Genomic DNA, 18,318 nt, shown 5'->3' on the forward strand with positions numbered 1-18,318 from the left:
TTATGCAACCTAGCTGTAGAACTCTCTTCATTCTGCAAAACTGAAACTCTATACTTATTGAAGAACAACTCTCCACTCCTCCTCTCCTCAGCCTCAGTTTTAAGAGTTTTAAAAATATATTCTAGAAACAAATCCATTATCAGGTATATGATTTGCAAATATTTTCTCCCATTCTGTGGCTTGTCTTCCCACTTGCCTGATGTTTTCCTTTGAAACACACATTTCAGTTTGATGAAGTCCAATTTGTCTATATTTTTTCTTATTATTTGTGCTTTGGTGTCATATCTGAAAAATTATTTCCTAATTCAAGTTCATGAAGATGTACTCCTGTGTTTTCTTATACAAGTTTTATACTTTTAGCTCTTACATTTAAGTGTTTGATTCATTTTGAGTTAATTTTTGTATTTGGTGCAACTTTATTCCTTTGCATTTGGATTTTTAGTTGTCTCAGCATCATTTGCCGAAAAGAATATTCTCTCCTTATTGTATTTCTTGACAGCTTCACCAAAAATCAGTTGATCATAAATGTAAGTATTTGTGGACTCTCGATTTTGTTTCATTGAACTATATGTCTGTTCTTAGGCTAGTAGCACAGTCTTGAATACTGTGGTTTTGTAATACATTTTTTGAATTAGGAAGTATGAATTCTCCAACTTTGTTCTTGTTCAGGATTGTTTTGGCTGTTCTTGGTACCTTACATTTCTGTATGAATTTAAGATACACTTGTTAATTTTTACAAAAAAAAGTAGCTAGGATTTTGATAGATATTGCCTTAAATCTATAGATCAATTTAGAAAGATTTGTCATCTTATGAGTATTAAATCTTCCAGTCCATGAATTTGGGATATTATTCCATTTATTTAGGTCTTCTTCAATTTCTTTTTGTAGTTTTCAGTGAACAAGTCTTGCTTGTATTTTGTTAAATTCATTCCTAAATATTTTTTTCTTTTATGTGCAATATCAAATGGAATTGTTTCTTAATTTCATTTTTGGGTTATTTGTTGCTTAGGTATGGTAACGAAATTGATTTTTATATATTTATCTTCTACAGTACATCCTTGCTGTTTTAGTTTATTAGCTCTGATAGTTTGTTTTTTTCTGTGTGGATTTCTTGGCATTTTCTATATTTAAGATTCTATATATAAGATGATGTATTTGTAAACTGCCCTCGTTTTAGTTCTTTCTGGACACTTTTTATTTCTTTTCCTTGCTTAGTGGCCTTGGCTAGAACCTCTAGTACAGCATCTTGAGGACATTATGGTATGTGAGACAAACCTGCCACAGAAGGACAAATACTACATGATTCCAATTATATGAGATAAAAGCAAAGTCATAGAAACAAAGAGTAGAATGGTGGTTGCCAAGGGCTGGGGGAAGGGAAAAAAGGAATTACTAGTCAATGGTACTAAATTTTTAGTTATGCAATATGAATAAGTTCTGGATGTCTGCTGTACAACATTGTGTTTATAGATAATAATACCTTATTATCTGTTAATAATTATCTTATTATCTGTTAATAATTATCTGTTAATATCAGTTAATATCCATTAATAAGGTAGATCTCCTGTTAAGTGTTCTTACCACAATAAAATAAAAAAAAAAGTGGTGAAAGCAGACATCTTGTCTTTTTCCTGACCTTAGGGGAGAAAGCATTCAGTCTTTTACCATCAGCCTATGACATTAGCTATCAATTTTGTGTAGATGATCTGTTTATTGAAGGGAGTTTACTTTTTATTCCTAGCTTGTTGAGTGTTTTATCATGAAGAGTTGTTGGATTTTGTCAAATGCTCTTTGTGCTTCTACTGAGATGATCATGTGATTTTTGTCCTTTACTTTTATTAATGTAGTATATTACATTGATTATTCAAATTTAAACCAACCTTGCATGTCTGGGATAATCCCAGTTGGTTATAGTTTATTTTCTCATTCATTTAAAAGACAAAAGGAAGAAAATTTTCTGAATCTTTGTTAATAGATGCACAATATAAAAAATATAATTAAAAAATAAATGTATTTATTTATTTTTGGCTGCATTGGGTCTTTGTTGCTGCTTGCGGGCTTTCTCTAGTTGTGGCGAGCAGGGACTACTCTTCATTGCTGTGCATGGGCTTCTCATTGTGGTGGCTTCTCTTGTAGTGGAGCATGGGCTCTAGGCACACGGGCTTCAGTAGTTGTGGCTCCGGGCTCTAGAGCACAGGCTCAGTAGTTGTGGTGCACGGGCTTAGTTGCTCTGCTGCATGTGGGACCAGGGATTGAACCTGTGTCCCCTGCATTGGCAGGCAGATTCTTAACCACTGTGCCACCAGGGAGGTCCCCAAAAGATGTAATTTTTAACATCAATAATATAAAGTGGGGGGGATTGGAGATATATATGAGTAGTTTCTGTTTGTGATTGAAGTTGTTATCAGTTTAGAGTGTTTTAACTTTAAGTTATTTTACATAATTTCCATGGTAACCACAAATAAAATACCCATAGAAGTTACACAGAATAAAAGGAGGAAGGGATCAAAGCATATAAATATGAAAAAAGTCAATGAAATACAAAGGAAAGCAATTAACAAATTACAATGAAGAAAATCGCAATACTAAGTCTTTCCCATTCAGTAATTACATTACATGTGACCAGATTAAACCTCCAACTGGAAAGAAGTAAATTGGCTGAATGGATTCAAGAAACAAGGTGCAACTGTGTTTTGTCTAGGAGAGACACACTAATGACATACATAGGCTGAATGTGAAAGGATGGATAAAGATAGTACATGCAAATGATAACCAAAAGAGAGCAGAGGTAGCCATACTTATAATCAGAAAAGATAGACTTTAAGTCAAAAACTGTTACAAGAGACAAAGAAGGAAATTATATAATGATAAAAGTGTCAGTTCACCAGGAAGATATAGCAATTAAAAATATGTACACCTAACATCAGAACTCCCAAATATATGAAGCAAACATTGACAGAACTGAAGGAAGAATGATGCAGAAACACAATAATAGTAGGATACTTCAATATAGTGCTTTCAATAATGGACAGAATAACCAGACTGCAGATCAGTAATGAAACAGAGTTCTTGAACAATATTGATCCATTGCACCGAACATATATAGAACATCCTGCCCAACAGTAGTAGAGTGAGTACACATTCTTCTCAAGCTCATATGGAACATTCTTTAGGATAGACCACGTATTACCACGTATTACCACGTAACAAGTCTTAACAAATTTAATAATATTGAACTCATACCAAGTATCTTTTCTGACCACAGTGGAATGAAATCAATAGTAGAAGGAAACTGGAAAATACACAGATACGTGGAAATTAAGCAACACAGTCTTAAAAAACTAATGGGTCAAAGGAGAAACTACAAGGGTAATTAGAAAATATCTTGATACAAATGAAATCTAAAATGACATTCCAAAACTTATGGGATGCAGAGAAAGCAATATGAAGAGGGAAGTTCATAGTGATAAATGCCTACTTTAAAAAAAAGAATGATTTCAAGTCAATAACCTAATCTATGCTTCAAGGAACTAGAAAAAGAAGAGCAAACCAAACCCAAAGTTAGCAGAGGAATGGAAGTGGTAAAGATTAGAGCAGAAATAAATGAAATAGAGACTAAAAAAGAAATAGAAAAACTCAACAAAACTGAGTCAGGATTTTTTTTTTTTTTAAAGGACAAAAAACTGAGAAATTCTTAGCTAGAATAATTAAGGAAAAAGAGGACTTAAAGTAACTAAAAGCAGAAATGAAAGAGTAGGCATTACAGCTAATGCTATGAATATAAAAAGAATTATGAGACTACTATGAACAATTACATGCCAACAAATTGTATAACCTAGAAGAAATAGATGTTCCTAGAAACATACAACCTATCAAGACTGAAGAAATAAAAACCTGAACGACTATCGCTAATAAGGAAATTGAATCAATAATCAAAAACCTCTGAATAAGTTAAAGCCCAGGACTAAATGTCTTCACTGGAGAATTCTACCAAACATTAAAGAAGAATTAACACCAATTCTCCTCAACTCTTCAAAAAAACAAAGAGGAGGGAACACTTCCAAACTCATTTTCTGAGTTTAGCATTGCCCTGAAACCACAGCCAGACAAAGACACTACAAGAAAATAAAGCTACAGATTAATATCCCTGATTGATATTAATGCAAAAATCCTAAACAGTATTGTAGGAAACCAAATTCAAGAGCACATTAGAATGGTCATACCCTATGACCAACTGGGATTTATTCCTGAAATGTAAAGCTGGTTCAACATATGAAAAAAAATCAATGTAATATGCCACATTAAGAGAGTGAAGGGCAAAAACTACACGATCATCTCAATAGATGCAGAGAAAGTATTTGACAAAATTCAACACCCTTTAATAATAAAAACACTCAACAAGTTACAGATAAAAGGAAACTCCTTCAAAATAATAAGACCATATATGAAAATCCCACAGCCAACATCATTTGCAACAAAAATCGGTTGTATTTCTACATACTATCAGTGAACAATCCAAAAAGGAAAATAAGACAGTAATCCCATTTATAATAGCATAAAAAGCAATACTTAGGAATAAACTTAACCAAGGGGGCAGAAGACTTGTATAGTGAGTGAAATGTGTAAAACAGCTGAAAGAATTAAAGAAGAGGGCTTCCCTGGTGGAGCAGTGGTTGAGAGTCCACCTGCCGATGCAGGGGACACGGGTTCATGCCCCGGTCCGGGAAGATCCCACATGCCACAGAGCGGCTGGGCCCATGAGCCATGGCCGCTGAGCCTGCACGTCTGGAGCCTGTGCTCCGCAACGGGAGAGGCCACAACAGTGAGGGGCCCATGTACCGCAAAAAAAAAAAAAAAAAAAGGATATCCACATGGAAAAGAATCCATACATTAATCCATACATTAAAATTAATTCAAAATAGATTAAAGACTTAAACATAAGACCTACACATAAGATTTCTGCATGAAAACACATGAAGAGCTTCATGACATTGAGTTTGGCAATGATTTCTTGGATATGACACCAAAAAAATAGGAAACCAAGACAGAAATAGACAATGAAATGAGACTTCATCAAGCTTAAAATCTTTTGTGCATTGAAATTTTTGTGTATCAAGAACAGTGTAAAAAGGCAACCCATGAAATGGGAGACAATATTTCCAACCAAATATCTGATAAAGTGTTAATAATATCCAGAGTATATGTTGAACTCCTACAACTCAACAAGAACAACAAACCCAACTCATTTAAAATGTGGGCAAAGGGGCTTCCCTGGTGGCGCAGTGGTTGAGAGTCCGCCTGCTGATGCAGGGGACACGGGTTCGTGCCCTGGTCTGGGAGGATCCCACATGCCGTGGAGCGGCTGGGCCCGTGAGCCATGGCCACTGAGCCTGTGTGTCCGGAGTCTGTGCTCGCAATGGGAGAGGACACGATGGTGAGAGGCCCGCGTACCACCCCCCCCCAAAAAAAGAAAAAGTGGGCAAAGGACTTGAATAGAATTTTTTCCGAAGATAATATATAAATGTGTAACAGGCATATGAAAAAATGCTCAAAGTTACTAATCATCAGAGAAATGTAAATCAGAACCACAGTAGATAATCACCTTATACCCGTTAGTGTGACCATTGTTAAATAAAAATAAGTATGGTTTAGGGTGTGTGGAGAAATTGGTACCCTTATGCACTGTTGGTGGGAATGTAAAATGGTGCAGCCTCTATGGAAAACAATATGGTGATTCTTCAAGAAATAAAAAATAGAATTACCACATGATTGAGCAGTCTTCTATGTATATATCCAAAAGAACTGAAAGCAGGATATGAAAGAGCTATTTGTACACCCATGTTCATTGCAGCATTATTCACAATAGATAAGAGGTTGAAGCAACCTAATTGTCTGTGGATGGATGAATAAAGAAAATGTGGTATGTATTTACAATGGAATATTATTCAGCTTTAAAAAAGAAAAAAAAACCCTGACACATCCTACATACAGCATGGGTGAATCTTAAGGATGTTATACCAGTCACAAAATGACAAATACTCTGTGACTCCCCTCGTTTGAGTTATATAAAGTAGTCAAACTCATGGAATCATAAAGTAGAATGACGTTTGCCAGGGTATGGGGGGAAGTGGAAATGAGTTGTTATTCAACGGGAATTTCAATTTCACAAGACATAAAAGTTCTAGAGATTTGTTGTACAATAGTGTGCTGTAATTAACAACACTGCACTGTACACTTAAAAATGTTTAAGATGGTAAATTTTATGTTCTTTTTACCAAAATTAAAAAAAAGACAGTACAATAAAAAAAACCAAAACATGCTGTGTAGGATATTAATTTTACATTTTTTTAAATGTAAGGTTTTAATGTCAAGTTGGCTTGATTTCCATTATATCTTTAAAATGAATTCAGTCTACTTTAGAGGTAACTAAGCATGCAAGACTTCTCTTAATTGACATTGTTCTACTTAACTTTTTATATTTCTGGTGATTTGTAGTTAATTTTTCTTTTTGTGGCCTATCTTAACTGTTCTATTTTTTTATTAATTCTTAGGGTACATTTAAATTTAAAGCAGAAAGTGACCTGTTCCTTGCTGAGCATCACAAACTTTTATTGTATGATGGCAGACTCTCTAGTGCCATTGCATTCACATACAATCCACGCGCCACAGATGCCCAGCTCTGCCTTGAATCATCCCCTAAGGACAACCCTTCAATTTTTGTTCATTCACCGCATGCACTCATGCTCCAGGTACTAGTGGTAATCTTTTAAGAATATTTTTAATGGTAAATTTTGATGTATTATTGAGGTGTATTTGGTAGCTTTGGACACGTAACGTAACATTTTATTGTTCTTGTTATGTTTCATTTTGAATTGTTTTGGAAAAGAATCATTGGAATCTTTACTGTGTTTTCTGTTTTACAAGGATGTGAAGGCGGTTTTAACACATTCCATCCAAAGTGCCATGCATTCAATTGGAGGAGTACAAGTGCTGTTTCCACTTTTTGCACAGTTGGATTATAGGCAATATTTATCTGATGAAGTTGACTTGACTATATGGTGAGTGCTTTTGTTTTTTCTTTCATTTGATATGAGAGTTATTTTCATCACTGTTGAGCTGCATAAAATTTTTTCCAACTTTAAAATTTGTTGTAGGGTTAAAAGAATATAAAGAAATTTTTGAACTGTAATTATTATAAATTCAATTCAATAATAATAATATTAATTTAAGTTTTTTATCAGTAGGAAGTATGGAAGCTCTAAAAAAACAATAATGTTTTTTAGAATAATAAATTAATTAATTTATGGCTGCGTTGGGGCTTCATTTCTGGGCGCGGGCTTTCTCTAGTTGCGGCAAGCGGAGGCTACTCTTCATTGCAGTGCGCGGGCTTCTAATTGTGGTGGCTTCTCTTTGTTACGGATCATGGGCTCTGGATGCATTGGCTTTAGTAGCTGTGGCACGTGGGCTTAGTTGCTCCACGGCATACGGGATCTCCCCAGACCAGGGCTCGAACCCGTGTCCCCTGCATTGAGAGGCGGATTCTTAACCACTGCGCCACCAGGGAAGGCCCAATAATGTTATTTTCTTTTCTTTTTTTTATTCTTGCAATTTTTAAAATTAGTTTCTGCTTTATAACAAAGTGAATCTGTCATACATATACATTTGTTCCCATATCCCTTCCCTCTTGCGTCTCCCTCCCTCCCACCCTCCCTATCCCACCCCTCCAGGCGGTCACAAAGCACCGAGCTGATCTCCCTGTGCTAAGCGGCTGCTTCCCACTATCTATCTACCTTACGTTTGGTAGTGTATATATGTCCATGCCTCTCTCTTGCTTTGTCACAGCTTACCCTTCCTCCTCCCCATATCCTCAAGTCCATTCTCTAGTAGGTCTGTGTCTTTATTCCTGTTTTACCCCTACGTTCTTCATGACATTTTTTTTTAAATTCCATATATATGTGTTAGCATAAGGTATTTGTCTTTCTATTTCTGACTTACTTCACTCTGTATGACAGACTCTAGGTCTATCCACCTCATTACAAATAGCTCAATTTCGTTTCTTTTTATGGCTGAGTAATATTCCATTGCATATATGTGCCACATCTTCTTTATCAATTCATCCAATGATGGACACTTAGGTTGTTTCCATCTCCTGGCTATTGTAAATAGAGCTGCAATGAACATTTTGGTATGTGACTCTTTTTGAATTATGGTTTTCTCAGAGTATATGCCCAGTAGTGCGATTGCTGGGTCATATGGTAGTTCTATGTGTAGTTTTTTTTTTTTTTTTTTTTTTTTGCGGTATGGGGGCCTCTCACTGTTGTGCCCTCTCCCGTTGCGGAGCACAGGCTCCGGACGCGAAGCCTCAGCGGCCATGGCTCACGGGCCCAGCCGCTCCACGGCATGTGGGATCTTCCCAGACTGGGGCACGAACCCGTGTCCCTTGCATCGGCAGGCGGACTCTCAACCACTGCGCCACCAGGGAAGCCCCTATTTGTAGTTTTTTAAGGAACCTCCATACTGTTCTCCATAGAGGCTGTACCAATTCACATTCCCACCAGCAGTGCAAGAGTTTCCCTTTTCTCCACACCCTCTCCAGCATTTATTGTTTCTAGATTTTTTGATGATGGCCATTCTGACTGGTGTGAGATGTTATCTCATTGTAGTTTTGATTTGCATTTCTCTAATGATTAATGATGTTGAGCATTCATGTGTTTGTTGGCAGTCTGTATATATCTTCTTTGGAGAAATGTCTGTTTAGGTCTTCTGCCCATTTTTGGATTGGGTTGTTTGTTTTTTTGTTATTGAGCTGCATGAGCTGCTTTTAAATTTTGGAGATTAATCCTTTGTCAGTTGCTTCATTTGCAAATATTTTCTACCATTCTGAGGGTTGTCTTTTGGTCTTGTTTATGGTTTCCTTTGCTGTGCAAAAGCTTTGAAGTTTCATTAGGTCCCATTTGTTTATTTTTGTTTTTATTTCCATTTCTCTAGGAGGTGAGTCCAAAAGGATCTTGCTGTGATTTATGTCATAGAGTGTTCTGCCTATGTTTTCCTCTAAGAGTTTGATAGTTTCTGGCCTTACATTTAGGTCTTTAATCCATTTTGAGCTTTTTTTTGTGTCTGGTGTTAGGGAGTGATCTAATCTCATACTTTTACATGTCCCTGTCCAGTTTTCCCAGCACCACTTATTGAAGAGGCTGTCCTTTCTCCACTGTACATTCCTGCCTCCTTTATCAAAGATAAGTTGACCATATGTGCGTGGGTTTATCTCTGGGCTTTCTATCCTGTTTCATTGATCTATATTTCTGTTTTTGTGCCAGTACCACACTGTGTTGATTACTGTAGCTTTGTAATATAGTCTGAAGTCAGGGAGCCTGATTCCTCCAGCTCCGTTTTTTGTTCTCAAGATTGATTTGGCTATTCAGGGTCTTTTGTTTTTCCATACAATTTTTGAAATTTTTTGTTCTAGTTCTGTGAAAAATGCCAGTGGTAGTTTGATAGGGATTGCATGCATTGAATCTGTAGATTGCTTTGGGTAGTAGAGTCATTTTCACAATATTGATTCTTCCAATCCTGGAACATGGTATATCTCTCCATCTATTTGTATCATCTATAATTTCTTTCATCAGTGTCTTATAATTTTCTGCATACAGGTCTTTTGTCTCCTTAGGTAGGTTTATTCCTAGATATTTTATTCTTTTTATTGCATTGGTAAATGGGAGTGTTTTCTTGATTTCACTTTCAGATTTTTCATCATTAGTGTACAGGAATGCCAGAGATTTCTGTGCATTAATTTTGTATCCTGCTACTTTACCAAATTCATGATTAGCTCTAGTAGTTTTCTGGTAGCATCTTTAGGATTCTCTATGTATAGTATCATGTCATCTGCAAACAGTGACAGATTTACTTCTTCTTTTCCAATTTGGATTCCTTTTATTTCCTTTTCTTCTCTGATTGCTGTGGCTAAAACTTCCAAAACTATGGTGAATAAGAGTGGTGAGAGTGGGCAGCCTTGTCTTGTTCCTGATGTTAGAGGAAATGGTTTCAGTTTTTCACCATTGAGGATGATGTTGGCTGTGGGTTTGTCATATATGGCCTTTATTATGTTGAGGAAAGTTCCCTCTATGCCTACTTTCTGGAGGGTTTTTATCATAAATGGGTGTTGAATTTTGTCGAAAGCTTTCTCTGCATCTATTGAGATGATCATATGGTTTTTCTCCTTCAATTTGTTAATATGGTGTATCACGTTGATTGATTTGCGTATATTGAAGAATCCTTGCATTCCTGGAATAAACCCCACTTGATCATGGTGTATGATCCTTTTAATGTGCTATTGGATTCTGTTTGCTAGTATTTTGTTGAGGATTTTTGCATCTATGTTCATCAGTGATATTGGCCTGTAGTTTTCTTTCTTTGTGACATCCTTGCCTGGTTTTGGTATCAAGGTGATGTTGGCCTCGTAGAATGAGTTTGGGAGTGTTCCTCCCTCTGCTATATTTTGGAAGAGTTTGAGAAGGATAGGTGTTAGCTCTTCTCTAAATGTTTGATAGAATTCACCTGTGAAGCCATCTGGTCCTGGGCTTTTGTTTGTTGGAAGATTTTTAATCACAGTTTCAATTTCAGTGCTTGTGATTGGTCTATTCATATTTTCTATTTCTTCCTGATTCAGTCTTGGCAGGTTGTGCATTTCTAAGAATTTGTCCATTTCTTCTGGGTTGTCCATTTTATTGACATAGAGTTGCTTGTAGTAATCTCTCATGATCCTTTGTATTTCTGCAGTGTCAGTTGTTACTTCTCCTTTTTCATTTCTAATTCTATTGATTTGAGTCTTCTCCCTTTTTTTCTTGATGAGTCTGGCTAATGGTTTATCAATTTTGTTTATCTTCTCAAAGAACCAGCTTTTAGTTTTATTGATCTTTGCTATTGTTTCTTTCATTTCTTTTTCATCTATTTCTGATCTGATCTTTATGATTTCTTTCCTTCTAACTTTGGGGGATTTTTGTTCTTCTTTCTCTAATTGCTTTAGGTGCACGGTTAGGTTGTTTACTCAAGATGTTTCCTTGTTTTTTTTTTTTTTTGCGGTACGTGGGCCTCTCACTGTTGTGGCCTCTCCCGCCGCGGAGCACAGGCTCTGGACGCACAGGCCCAGTGGCCATGGCTCACGGGCCCAGCTGCTCCGCGGCACGTGGGATCCTCCCAGACCGGGGCACGAACCCGTTTCCCCCGCATTGGCAGGCGGACTCTCAACCACTGCGCCACCAGGGAAGCCCTCCTTTTTCTTAAGGTGGGAATGTATTGCTATAAACTTCCCCCTTTGAACTGCTTTTGCTGCGTCCCATAGGTTTTGGGTCGTCGTGTCTCCATTATCATTTGTTTCTAGGTATTTTTTTATTTCCTCTTTGATTTCTTCAGTGATCACTTCATTATTAAGTAGTGTATTGTTTAGCCTCCATGTGTTTGTATTTTTTACAGATTTTTTCCTGTAATTGATGTCTAGTCTCATAGCATTGTGGTCAGAAAAGATACTTGATACCATTTCAATTTCCTTAAATTTACCAAGGCTTGATTTATGACCCCGGATATGATCTGTCCTGGAGACTGTTCCATGAGCATTTGAGAAAAATGTGTATTCTGTTGTTTTTGGATGGAATGTCCTATAAATATCAATTAAGTCCATCTTGTTTAATGTATCATTTAAAGCTTGTGTTTCCTTATTTATTTTCATTTTGGATGATCTGTCCATTGGTGAAAGTGGGGTGTTGAATTCCCCTACTATGAGTGTGTTACTGTCCATTTCCCCTTTTATGGTTGTTAGTATTTGCCTTATGTATTGAGGTGCTCCTATGTTGGGTGCATAAATATTTACAGTTGTTATATCTTCTTCTTGGATCGATCCCTTGATCATTATGTAGTGTCCTTCTTTGTGTCTTCTAATAGTCTTTATTTTAAAGTCTATTTTGTCTGATATAAGAATTGTTACTCCAGCTTTCTGTTGATTTCCATTTGCATGGAATATCTTTTTCCATCACCTTACTTTCAATCTGTATGTGTCTCTAGGTCTGAAGTGGGTCTCTTGTAGACAGCATATATATGGGTCTTGTTTTTGTATCCATTCAGCCAGTATGTGTCTTTTGGTGGGAGCATTTAGTCCATTTACATTTAAGGTAATTATCTATATGTATGTTCCTATTCCCATTTCTTTAATTGTTTTGGGTTCGTTATTGTAGGTATATTCCTTCTGTTGTGTTTCTTGCCTAGAGAAGTTCCTTTAGTATTTGTTGTAAAGCTGGTTTTGTGGTGCTGAACTCTCTCAGCTTTTGCTTGTCTGTAAAGGTTTTAATTTCTCCATCAAATCTGAATGAGAGGGCCTCCCTGGTGGCGCAGTGGTTGAGAGTCCCCCTGCCGATGCAGGGGATACGGGTTCGTGCCCCGGTCTGGGAGGATCCCATATGCCGCGGAGCGGCTGGGCCCGTGAGCCATGGCCGCTGGGCCTGCGCATCCGGAGCCTGTGCTCCGCAACGGGAGAGGCCACAACAGTGAGAGGCCCGCATACCGCAAAAAGAAAAAAAAAAAAAATCTGAATGAGATCCTTGCTGGGTAGAGTAATCTTGGTTGCAGGTTTTTCTCCTTCATCACTTTAAATATGTCCTGCCACTCCCTTCTGGCTTGTAGAGTTTCTGCTGAGAGATCAGCTGTTAACCTGATGGGGATTCCTTTGTGTGTTATTTGTTGTTTTTCCCTTGCTGCTTTTAATATGTTTTCTTTGTGTTTAATTTTTGACAGTTTGATTAATATGTGTCTTGGCGTATTTCTCCTTGGCTTTATTCTGTATGGGACTCTCTGTGCCTCCTGGACTTGATTAACTATTTCCTTTCTCATATTAGGGAAGTTTTCAACTATAATGTCTTCAAATATTTTCTCAGTCCCTTTCTTTTTCTCTTCTTCTTCTGGAACCCCTATAATTCGAAGGTTGGTGCGTTTAATATTGTCCCAGAGGTCTCTGAGACTGTCCTCAGTTCTTTTCATTCTTTTTTCTTTATTCTGCTATGTAGCAGTTATTTCCACTATTTTATCTTCCACCTCACTTATCCGTTCTTCTGCCTCAGTATTCTGCTATTGATCCCATCTAGAGTATTTTTCATTTCATTTATTGTGTTTTTAATCGATGCTTGATTCATCTTTAGTTCCTCTAGGTCCTTGTTAACTCTTTCTTGCATTTTGTCTATTCTATTTCCAAGATTTTGGATCATCTTTACTATCATTATTCTGAATTCTTTTTCAGGTAGACTGCCTATTTCCTGTTCATTTGTTAGGTCTGGTGGGTTTTTATCTTGCTCCTTCACCTGCTGTGTGTTTTTCTGTCTTCTCATTTTGCTTATCTTACTGTGTTTGGGGTCTCCTTTTTGCAGGCTGCAGGTTTGTAGTTCCCGTTGTTTTTGTTGTCTGTCCCCAGTGGCTAAGGTTGTTACAGTGGGTTGTGTAGGCTTCCTGGTGGAGGGGACTAGTGCTTGTGTTCTGGTGGATGAGACTCGATCTTGTCTTTCTGGTGGACAGGTCCACCAATTTGGGATGATTCGTTGTCTATTCAGGTATTCCACAGATGCAGGGTACATCAAGTTGATTGTGGAGCTTTAATCCGCTGCTCCTGAGGCTGCTGGGAGAGATTTCCCTTTCTCTTCTTTATTCTCACAGCTCCAGGGTCTCAGCTTTGGATTTGGCCCCGCCTCTGCGTGTAGGTCGCCGGAGGGCGTCTGTTCTTCGCTCAGACAGGACGGGGTTAAAGGAGCCGCTGATTCGGGGGCTCTGGCTCACTCAGGCCGGGGTTGGGGGAGGGGCACGGAGGCGGGGCGAGCGTGCGGCGTCAGAGGCCGGCGTGACGTTGCACCAGCCCGAGACGCGCAGTGCGCTCTCCTGGGGAAGACGTCTCTGGATCCGGGAACCCCGGCAGTGGCGGGCTGCACGGGCTCCCGGAAGAGGGGCGTGGACAGTGACCTACGCTCGCACACAGGCGTCTTGGCGGCGGCGGCAGCAGCCCCAGCGTCCCACGCCCGTCTCTGGGGTCCGCGCTTTTAGCCGAGGCTCGCGTCCGTCTCTGGAGCTCCTTTAATCAGCGCTCTTAATCCCCTCTCCTCGCGCACCAGGAAACAAATAGGGAAGAAAAAGTCTCTTGCCTCTTCGGCAGCTCCAGCTTTTTTCCCGGACTGCCTCCGGGCTAGCCGTGGTGCACTAACCCCTTCAGGCTCCCTTCCCTCCGCCAACCCCGGTCCTCTCCCCGCGCTCCGACTGAAACCCGAAACCCGAGCCTCAGCTCCCAGCCCCACCCGACCTGGCGGCCGAGCAGACAAGCCTCTCGGGCTGGTGAGTGCCTGAGGGCACCGATCCTCTGTGCCGGAATCTCTCCGCTTTGCCCTCCACACCCCTGTGGCTGCGCTCTCCTCCGCTACTCCGAAGCTTTCCCCCTCCACCACCTGCAGTCTCCGCCCGCGAAGGGACTTCTAGTGTGTGGAAACCTTTCCTCCTTCCTGGCTCCCTCCCACTGGCGCAGGTACCGTCCCTATTCTTTTGTCTCTGTTTTTTCTTTTTTCTTTTGCCCTACCTAGGTACGTGGGGAGTTTCTTGCCTTTTGGGGGGTATGAGGTCTTCTGTCAGCATTCAGTAGGTGTTCTGTAGGAGTTGTTCCACGTGTAGATGAATTTCTGATGTATCTGTGGGGAGGAGGGTGATCTCCGCGTCTTACTCTTCCGCCATCTTCCCCCAGACCCCCCGTATAATGTTATTTTTGAATAAAGTTAGACATAGTGATAATAGATTTATCAGAAATGCATGTATTTTTATCTAAAATATAGTTTTAAAATATTTTAAATGGTTATGTAGCAGTGATTTCTTATGGTAATTCAGCTTTCCATATTTAATTATTGATTGCTAGTAAGTAATTGAAATCTAAAATTTTTGATTATGTTACATAATAAGTGATATGGTTTTTAAAAATTAGATAATATATTTGGCACCTTTGTCTCCTTTGTTGTAGTGTTGGGTGTAGAAAAGGAAGAGACATGAATTCTAGGACAAGTTAATACAATGTTGGAAAGGATGTCTAAATGAATTTTTCATGGCTGTATAATTTAGTGAATCTATTTATAATAAAGTAATTATGTTTAATTATTTGAGTAATTTTAATGTTTTTCATTCTCCTTTTTTGAAATTCTTTTTCTAATTTCTACTTTAACATGCAACTTGGGGTTTAATACCAATGTATATATTTAATGATGTAATATTTTTTCCAGATTATTTTTAGGCAGTGGAATGACTTTTTTTAAATGAATTATGTATCAAAGCTAGTATTGACTACATTTAAAAAAATTAAAATAATATCCTTGACATATTGCTTCTTAATAAAATTTTTTTGCGTCCTTGTCTAAAACCTTTATAACAGGGCTCAGTTTTTTTTTTTTATTAACTTTTCAACATTATTGGAATTGCTGACAGTTAAAAATACTTTTGTGGAGGAGGTTGGCTGTTCTCCCTTTCTTTGTGGGAATCTCTCAAGACTTTTGAGAAGGACGTAACAGCCAACCTTATTCCATTACATTTTGAGTATCTACAGGTTGTGAGGTTGGGAGCATGGCTGTAGTCTTAACTACTTCACGATTTTTCTGTTGGGATAATGAACAAAATTCTTAAATTATTATTCAAGTACTTCAGTTTGTCTACAGCTTTACTTTCTTATTTTCCCCTTTATGAGCCCTGTGCTCCATTCAAATTAGGCCAGTTTGGAGCCCTAACACATTTGGAGGCTATCTATCCTAGTCTGTTTGCTCTATATCTTTTCCTTCTATTTGGCCTCTAACCCTCCAAAATTGAATACACTTGCTCATCTAAGTTACATCCATTCTTTAGGGCTTTAATATACTTACGTTAGCCATTTTATTACTTGTTTTTGGACATTCCTAATTTTGCTCTATTTCATGCATGTTTTTCATATTGTTTCTAAGTGATTCATTTATTAATATATTTGTGATAAAAGATATGAACTAAATATTTGAGTAATAAATCCTAATCTTACATTAAATTTTAGTCCTAAAATAGTGTTGGAGGCAGTTTTAGTAGAGTGTCAGTTTCCTTGGAATAGAAACTTTTTATTAAGGTAGATGAAAGACTGCATCTATTTAACCCCTCTCCCCCCCCCTTTTAAAAATAGAATATGTTTTTTCAAACCGTTGTCTTTTTTCTTATTCCAGTTCAACTTTGCTGGCTTTTATCATGGAGCTGTTGAAGAACTCAATTGCTATGCAAGAGCAGATGCTTGCCTGCAAGGGCTTTTTGGTAATAGGATATAGTCTTGAAAAGGTAAAGTATCAAATGCTTTACATTTTTGATTCTTAATTTGCAGGCCATGAAACTTAGTCTCCTAAGTGGTTGAGAAATTCTGTCTGCAAGTGTGTCTCCTTCGTTATATAAAATTACCTAAATTAAAATAACCTTTTGTTGTTTTAACTTGCCCCCACTGCTTTATTAGAGGAATGTCGTATTGAGTCTCATGGCATCTTTAACTTTGAGCATAATTTGTGGACCTACTTTTTTCTGGTATTGACAGCCTTTAATTTACTTACCTTGCCTTGTGTTGGTAGTGACCTTTGAAATATCTTCCTCTGCAGTCTTCCAAATCCCATGTCAGCAGAGCAGTACTTGAACTTTGCCTTGCATTTTCAAAATATCTGAGTAATCTGCAGAATGGGATGCCCCTACTCAAGCAATTGTGTGATCACATTCTTCTTAACCCAGCTATATGGATTCATACCCCAGCCAAGGTAATACATATATTGATTTTGTGCTAATATGTTCAGTAAGTTTTTGTACTTGAGAAGAGTGATAATTATGAGGATTTTCTTTTATCCTTTTACATGCTATTATATAAGATTTCAGTGGAATGCATTTTTTGACTAAATATACTTTTGCGAGTCAGTATTTTTTCCCTCCCTTCCTAAAGCAATATCAGTATTTCTTTTTTTAAAAAGCTATAGTCTTTATTTTCTGTTGTTAAATCAAATAAAATTTTATTTGAGAGAGACTTTGATTTATATTTACTAAACCAAAGTTGGATAGTTCCAGTGTAAATATAATGTTTCCTATGAGCTGTAGCTCTATTCTATTGCAAATATACAAACATATATATCTATGTATCCATATGTATGTATGCATACATATATATAAATATATACTCACTGCTCTCTCTCCCTCTTTTATACACACATATTCCTTCCACCAACGTGATGAGCTCTTGAGTTTAATTCTTACAGGAACAGCTGAAATGTCACCCTTTCTTGAAGGCTTCCATGCTATACAGGTCACATTTAATCATTTTAATTTCACATTAATTCAAATTATTAAATACAGTCATCTTTTACACAGTAATTTATTTAGTACTGTAACAGCAAATCAATTACATTAAGTGAACATAAGTGAATTTGTGATAAAATATATAAATAAAACCTTTGATAAATCCTAATGTTCTATTAAGTTATCCTAAAAATTTGATTTCCTCTCTCCCCCTCTCTCTTTTGGTTCACTTGTAAGTGTTTACCGTTGTTCAGGTTGGAATAACACATACTTACTCTAGTTGTCAGAAAAAAATGTCTGCAGACTTTTTTGCTTTTCTGGAGTCATAGTATCTTACTTTCAGCTGCTCTTTTCAAATGTTAAGGAGAAAAACAGCTGCTGACTCTGATTGCCATTTGGAAATAATCAAAGGAGGCAGCTGGAGGTTGTAGCTTTTTATCTCTGGGTTCAAATTTGACCTCTTTCTCTTCTATGACCCTCAGTCTTATTTCTTTTCAAGGATTGTTTCAAGTTACTTTTTAAACCTTTACTAAACACTTCTTTGTCTTACTAAGCAGCGTATTTGTAAGGCTTTGGGCCTCTTTTGAAATGGTCAAAAAGCCTCTTCTTATGAGATACTTACTTGTAGGGGAATATTTAAAAATTTTCATTGTATTGTTTCCTTAAGTCCATTATATTATTACACTATTTCTTACCTTTTCCTTGTTAATAATTTTCTTTAATTTCCTCTTCAGAATTTGCAGTTGATTTGGTAATATTAAAGTTAACTTTTGTTTCAGCCTTCTGCTTTGTGTATCCATGAGGGGTTATATCTAATTTTATTATAAAGGTAGTTATAACAAAAGGCAGATGCAAAGTTTGTTTTGACCTGAAGGTCATACAATTTGGGGGAGGAAGGAGCTTTTTAAGAAAAAGAATACAACATACTGCATGCAAAATTAGGTTTAGGGTCTTGGAAGGAACATGTCTAGATGAGTGGGCATG

The 18,318-nt window shown here is 37.5% G+C and overlaps 1 protein-coding gene across 3 annotated transcripts in view; it reads left to right on the top strand.

Moving 5' to 3' along the window:
- Window positions 1-18,318, top strand: part of LRBA (LPS responsive beige-like anchor protein) — an 826,328-nt gene that overhangs the window by 169,536 nt on the left and 638,474 nt on the right. For all 3 annotated transcript variants that reach the window (XM_082611157.1, XM_082611155.1, XM_082611156.1), the window contains exons 10-13: window positions 6,552-6,749; window positions 6,925-7,058; window positions 16,236-16,344; window positions 16,653-16,805. In XM_082611157.1, the coding sequence (XP_082467283.1) occupies window positions 6,552-6,749; window positions 6,925-7,058; window positions 16,236-16,344; window positions 16,653-16,805 (594 nt within the window). The remainder of the gene's footprint in view (window positions 1-6,551; window positions 6,750-6,924; window positions 7,059-16,235; window positions 16,345-16,652; window positions 16,806-18,318) is intronic.

The sequence above is a fragment of the Mesoplodon mirus genome, assembly GCF_964341445.2.
Source record: "Mesoplodon mirus genome assembly, chromosome: 2".
Classification (NCBI taxonomy): Eukaryota; Metazoa; Chordata; class Mammalia; order Artiodactyla; family Ziphiidae; genus Mesoplodon; species Mesoplodon mirus.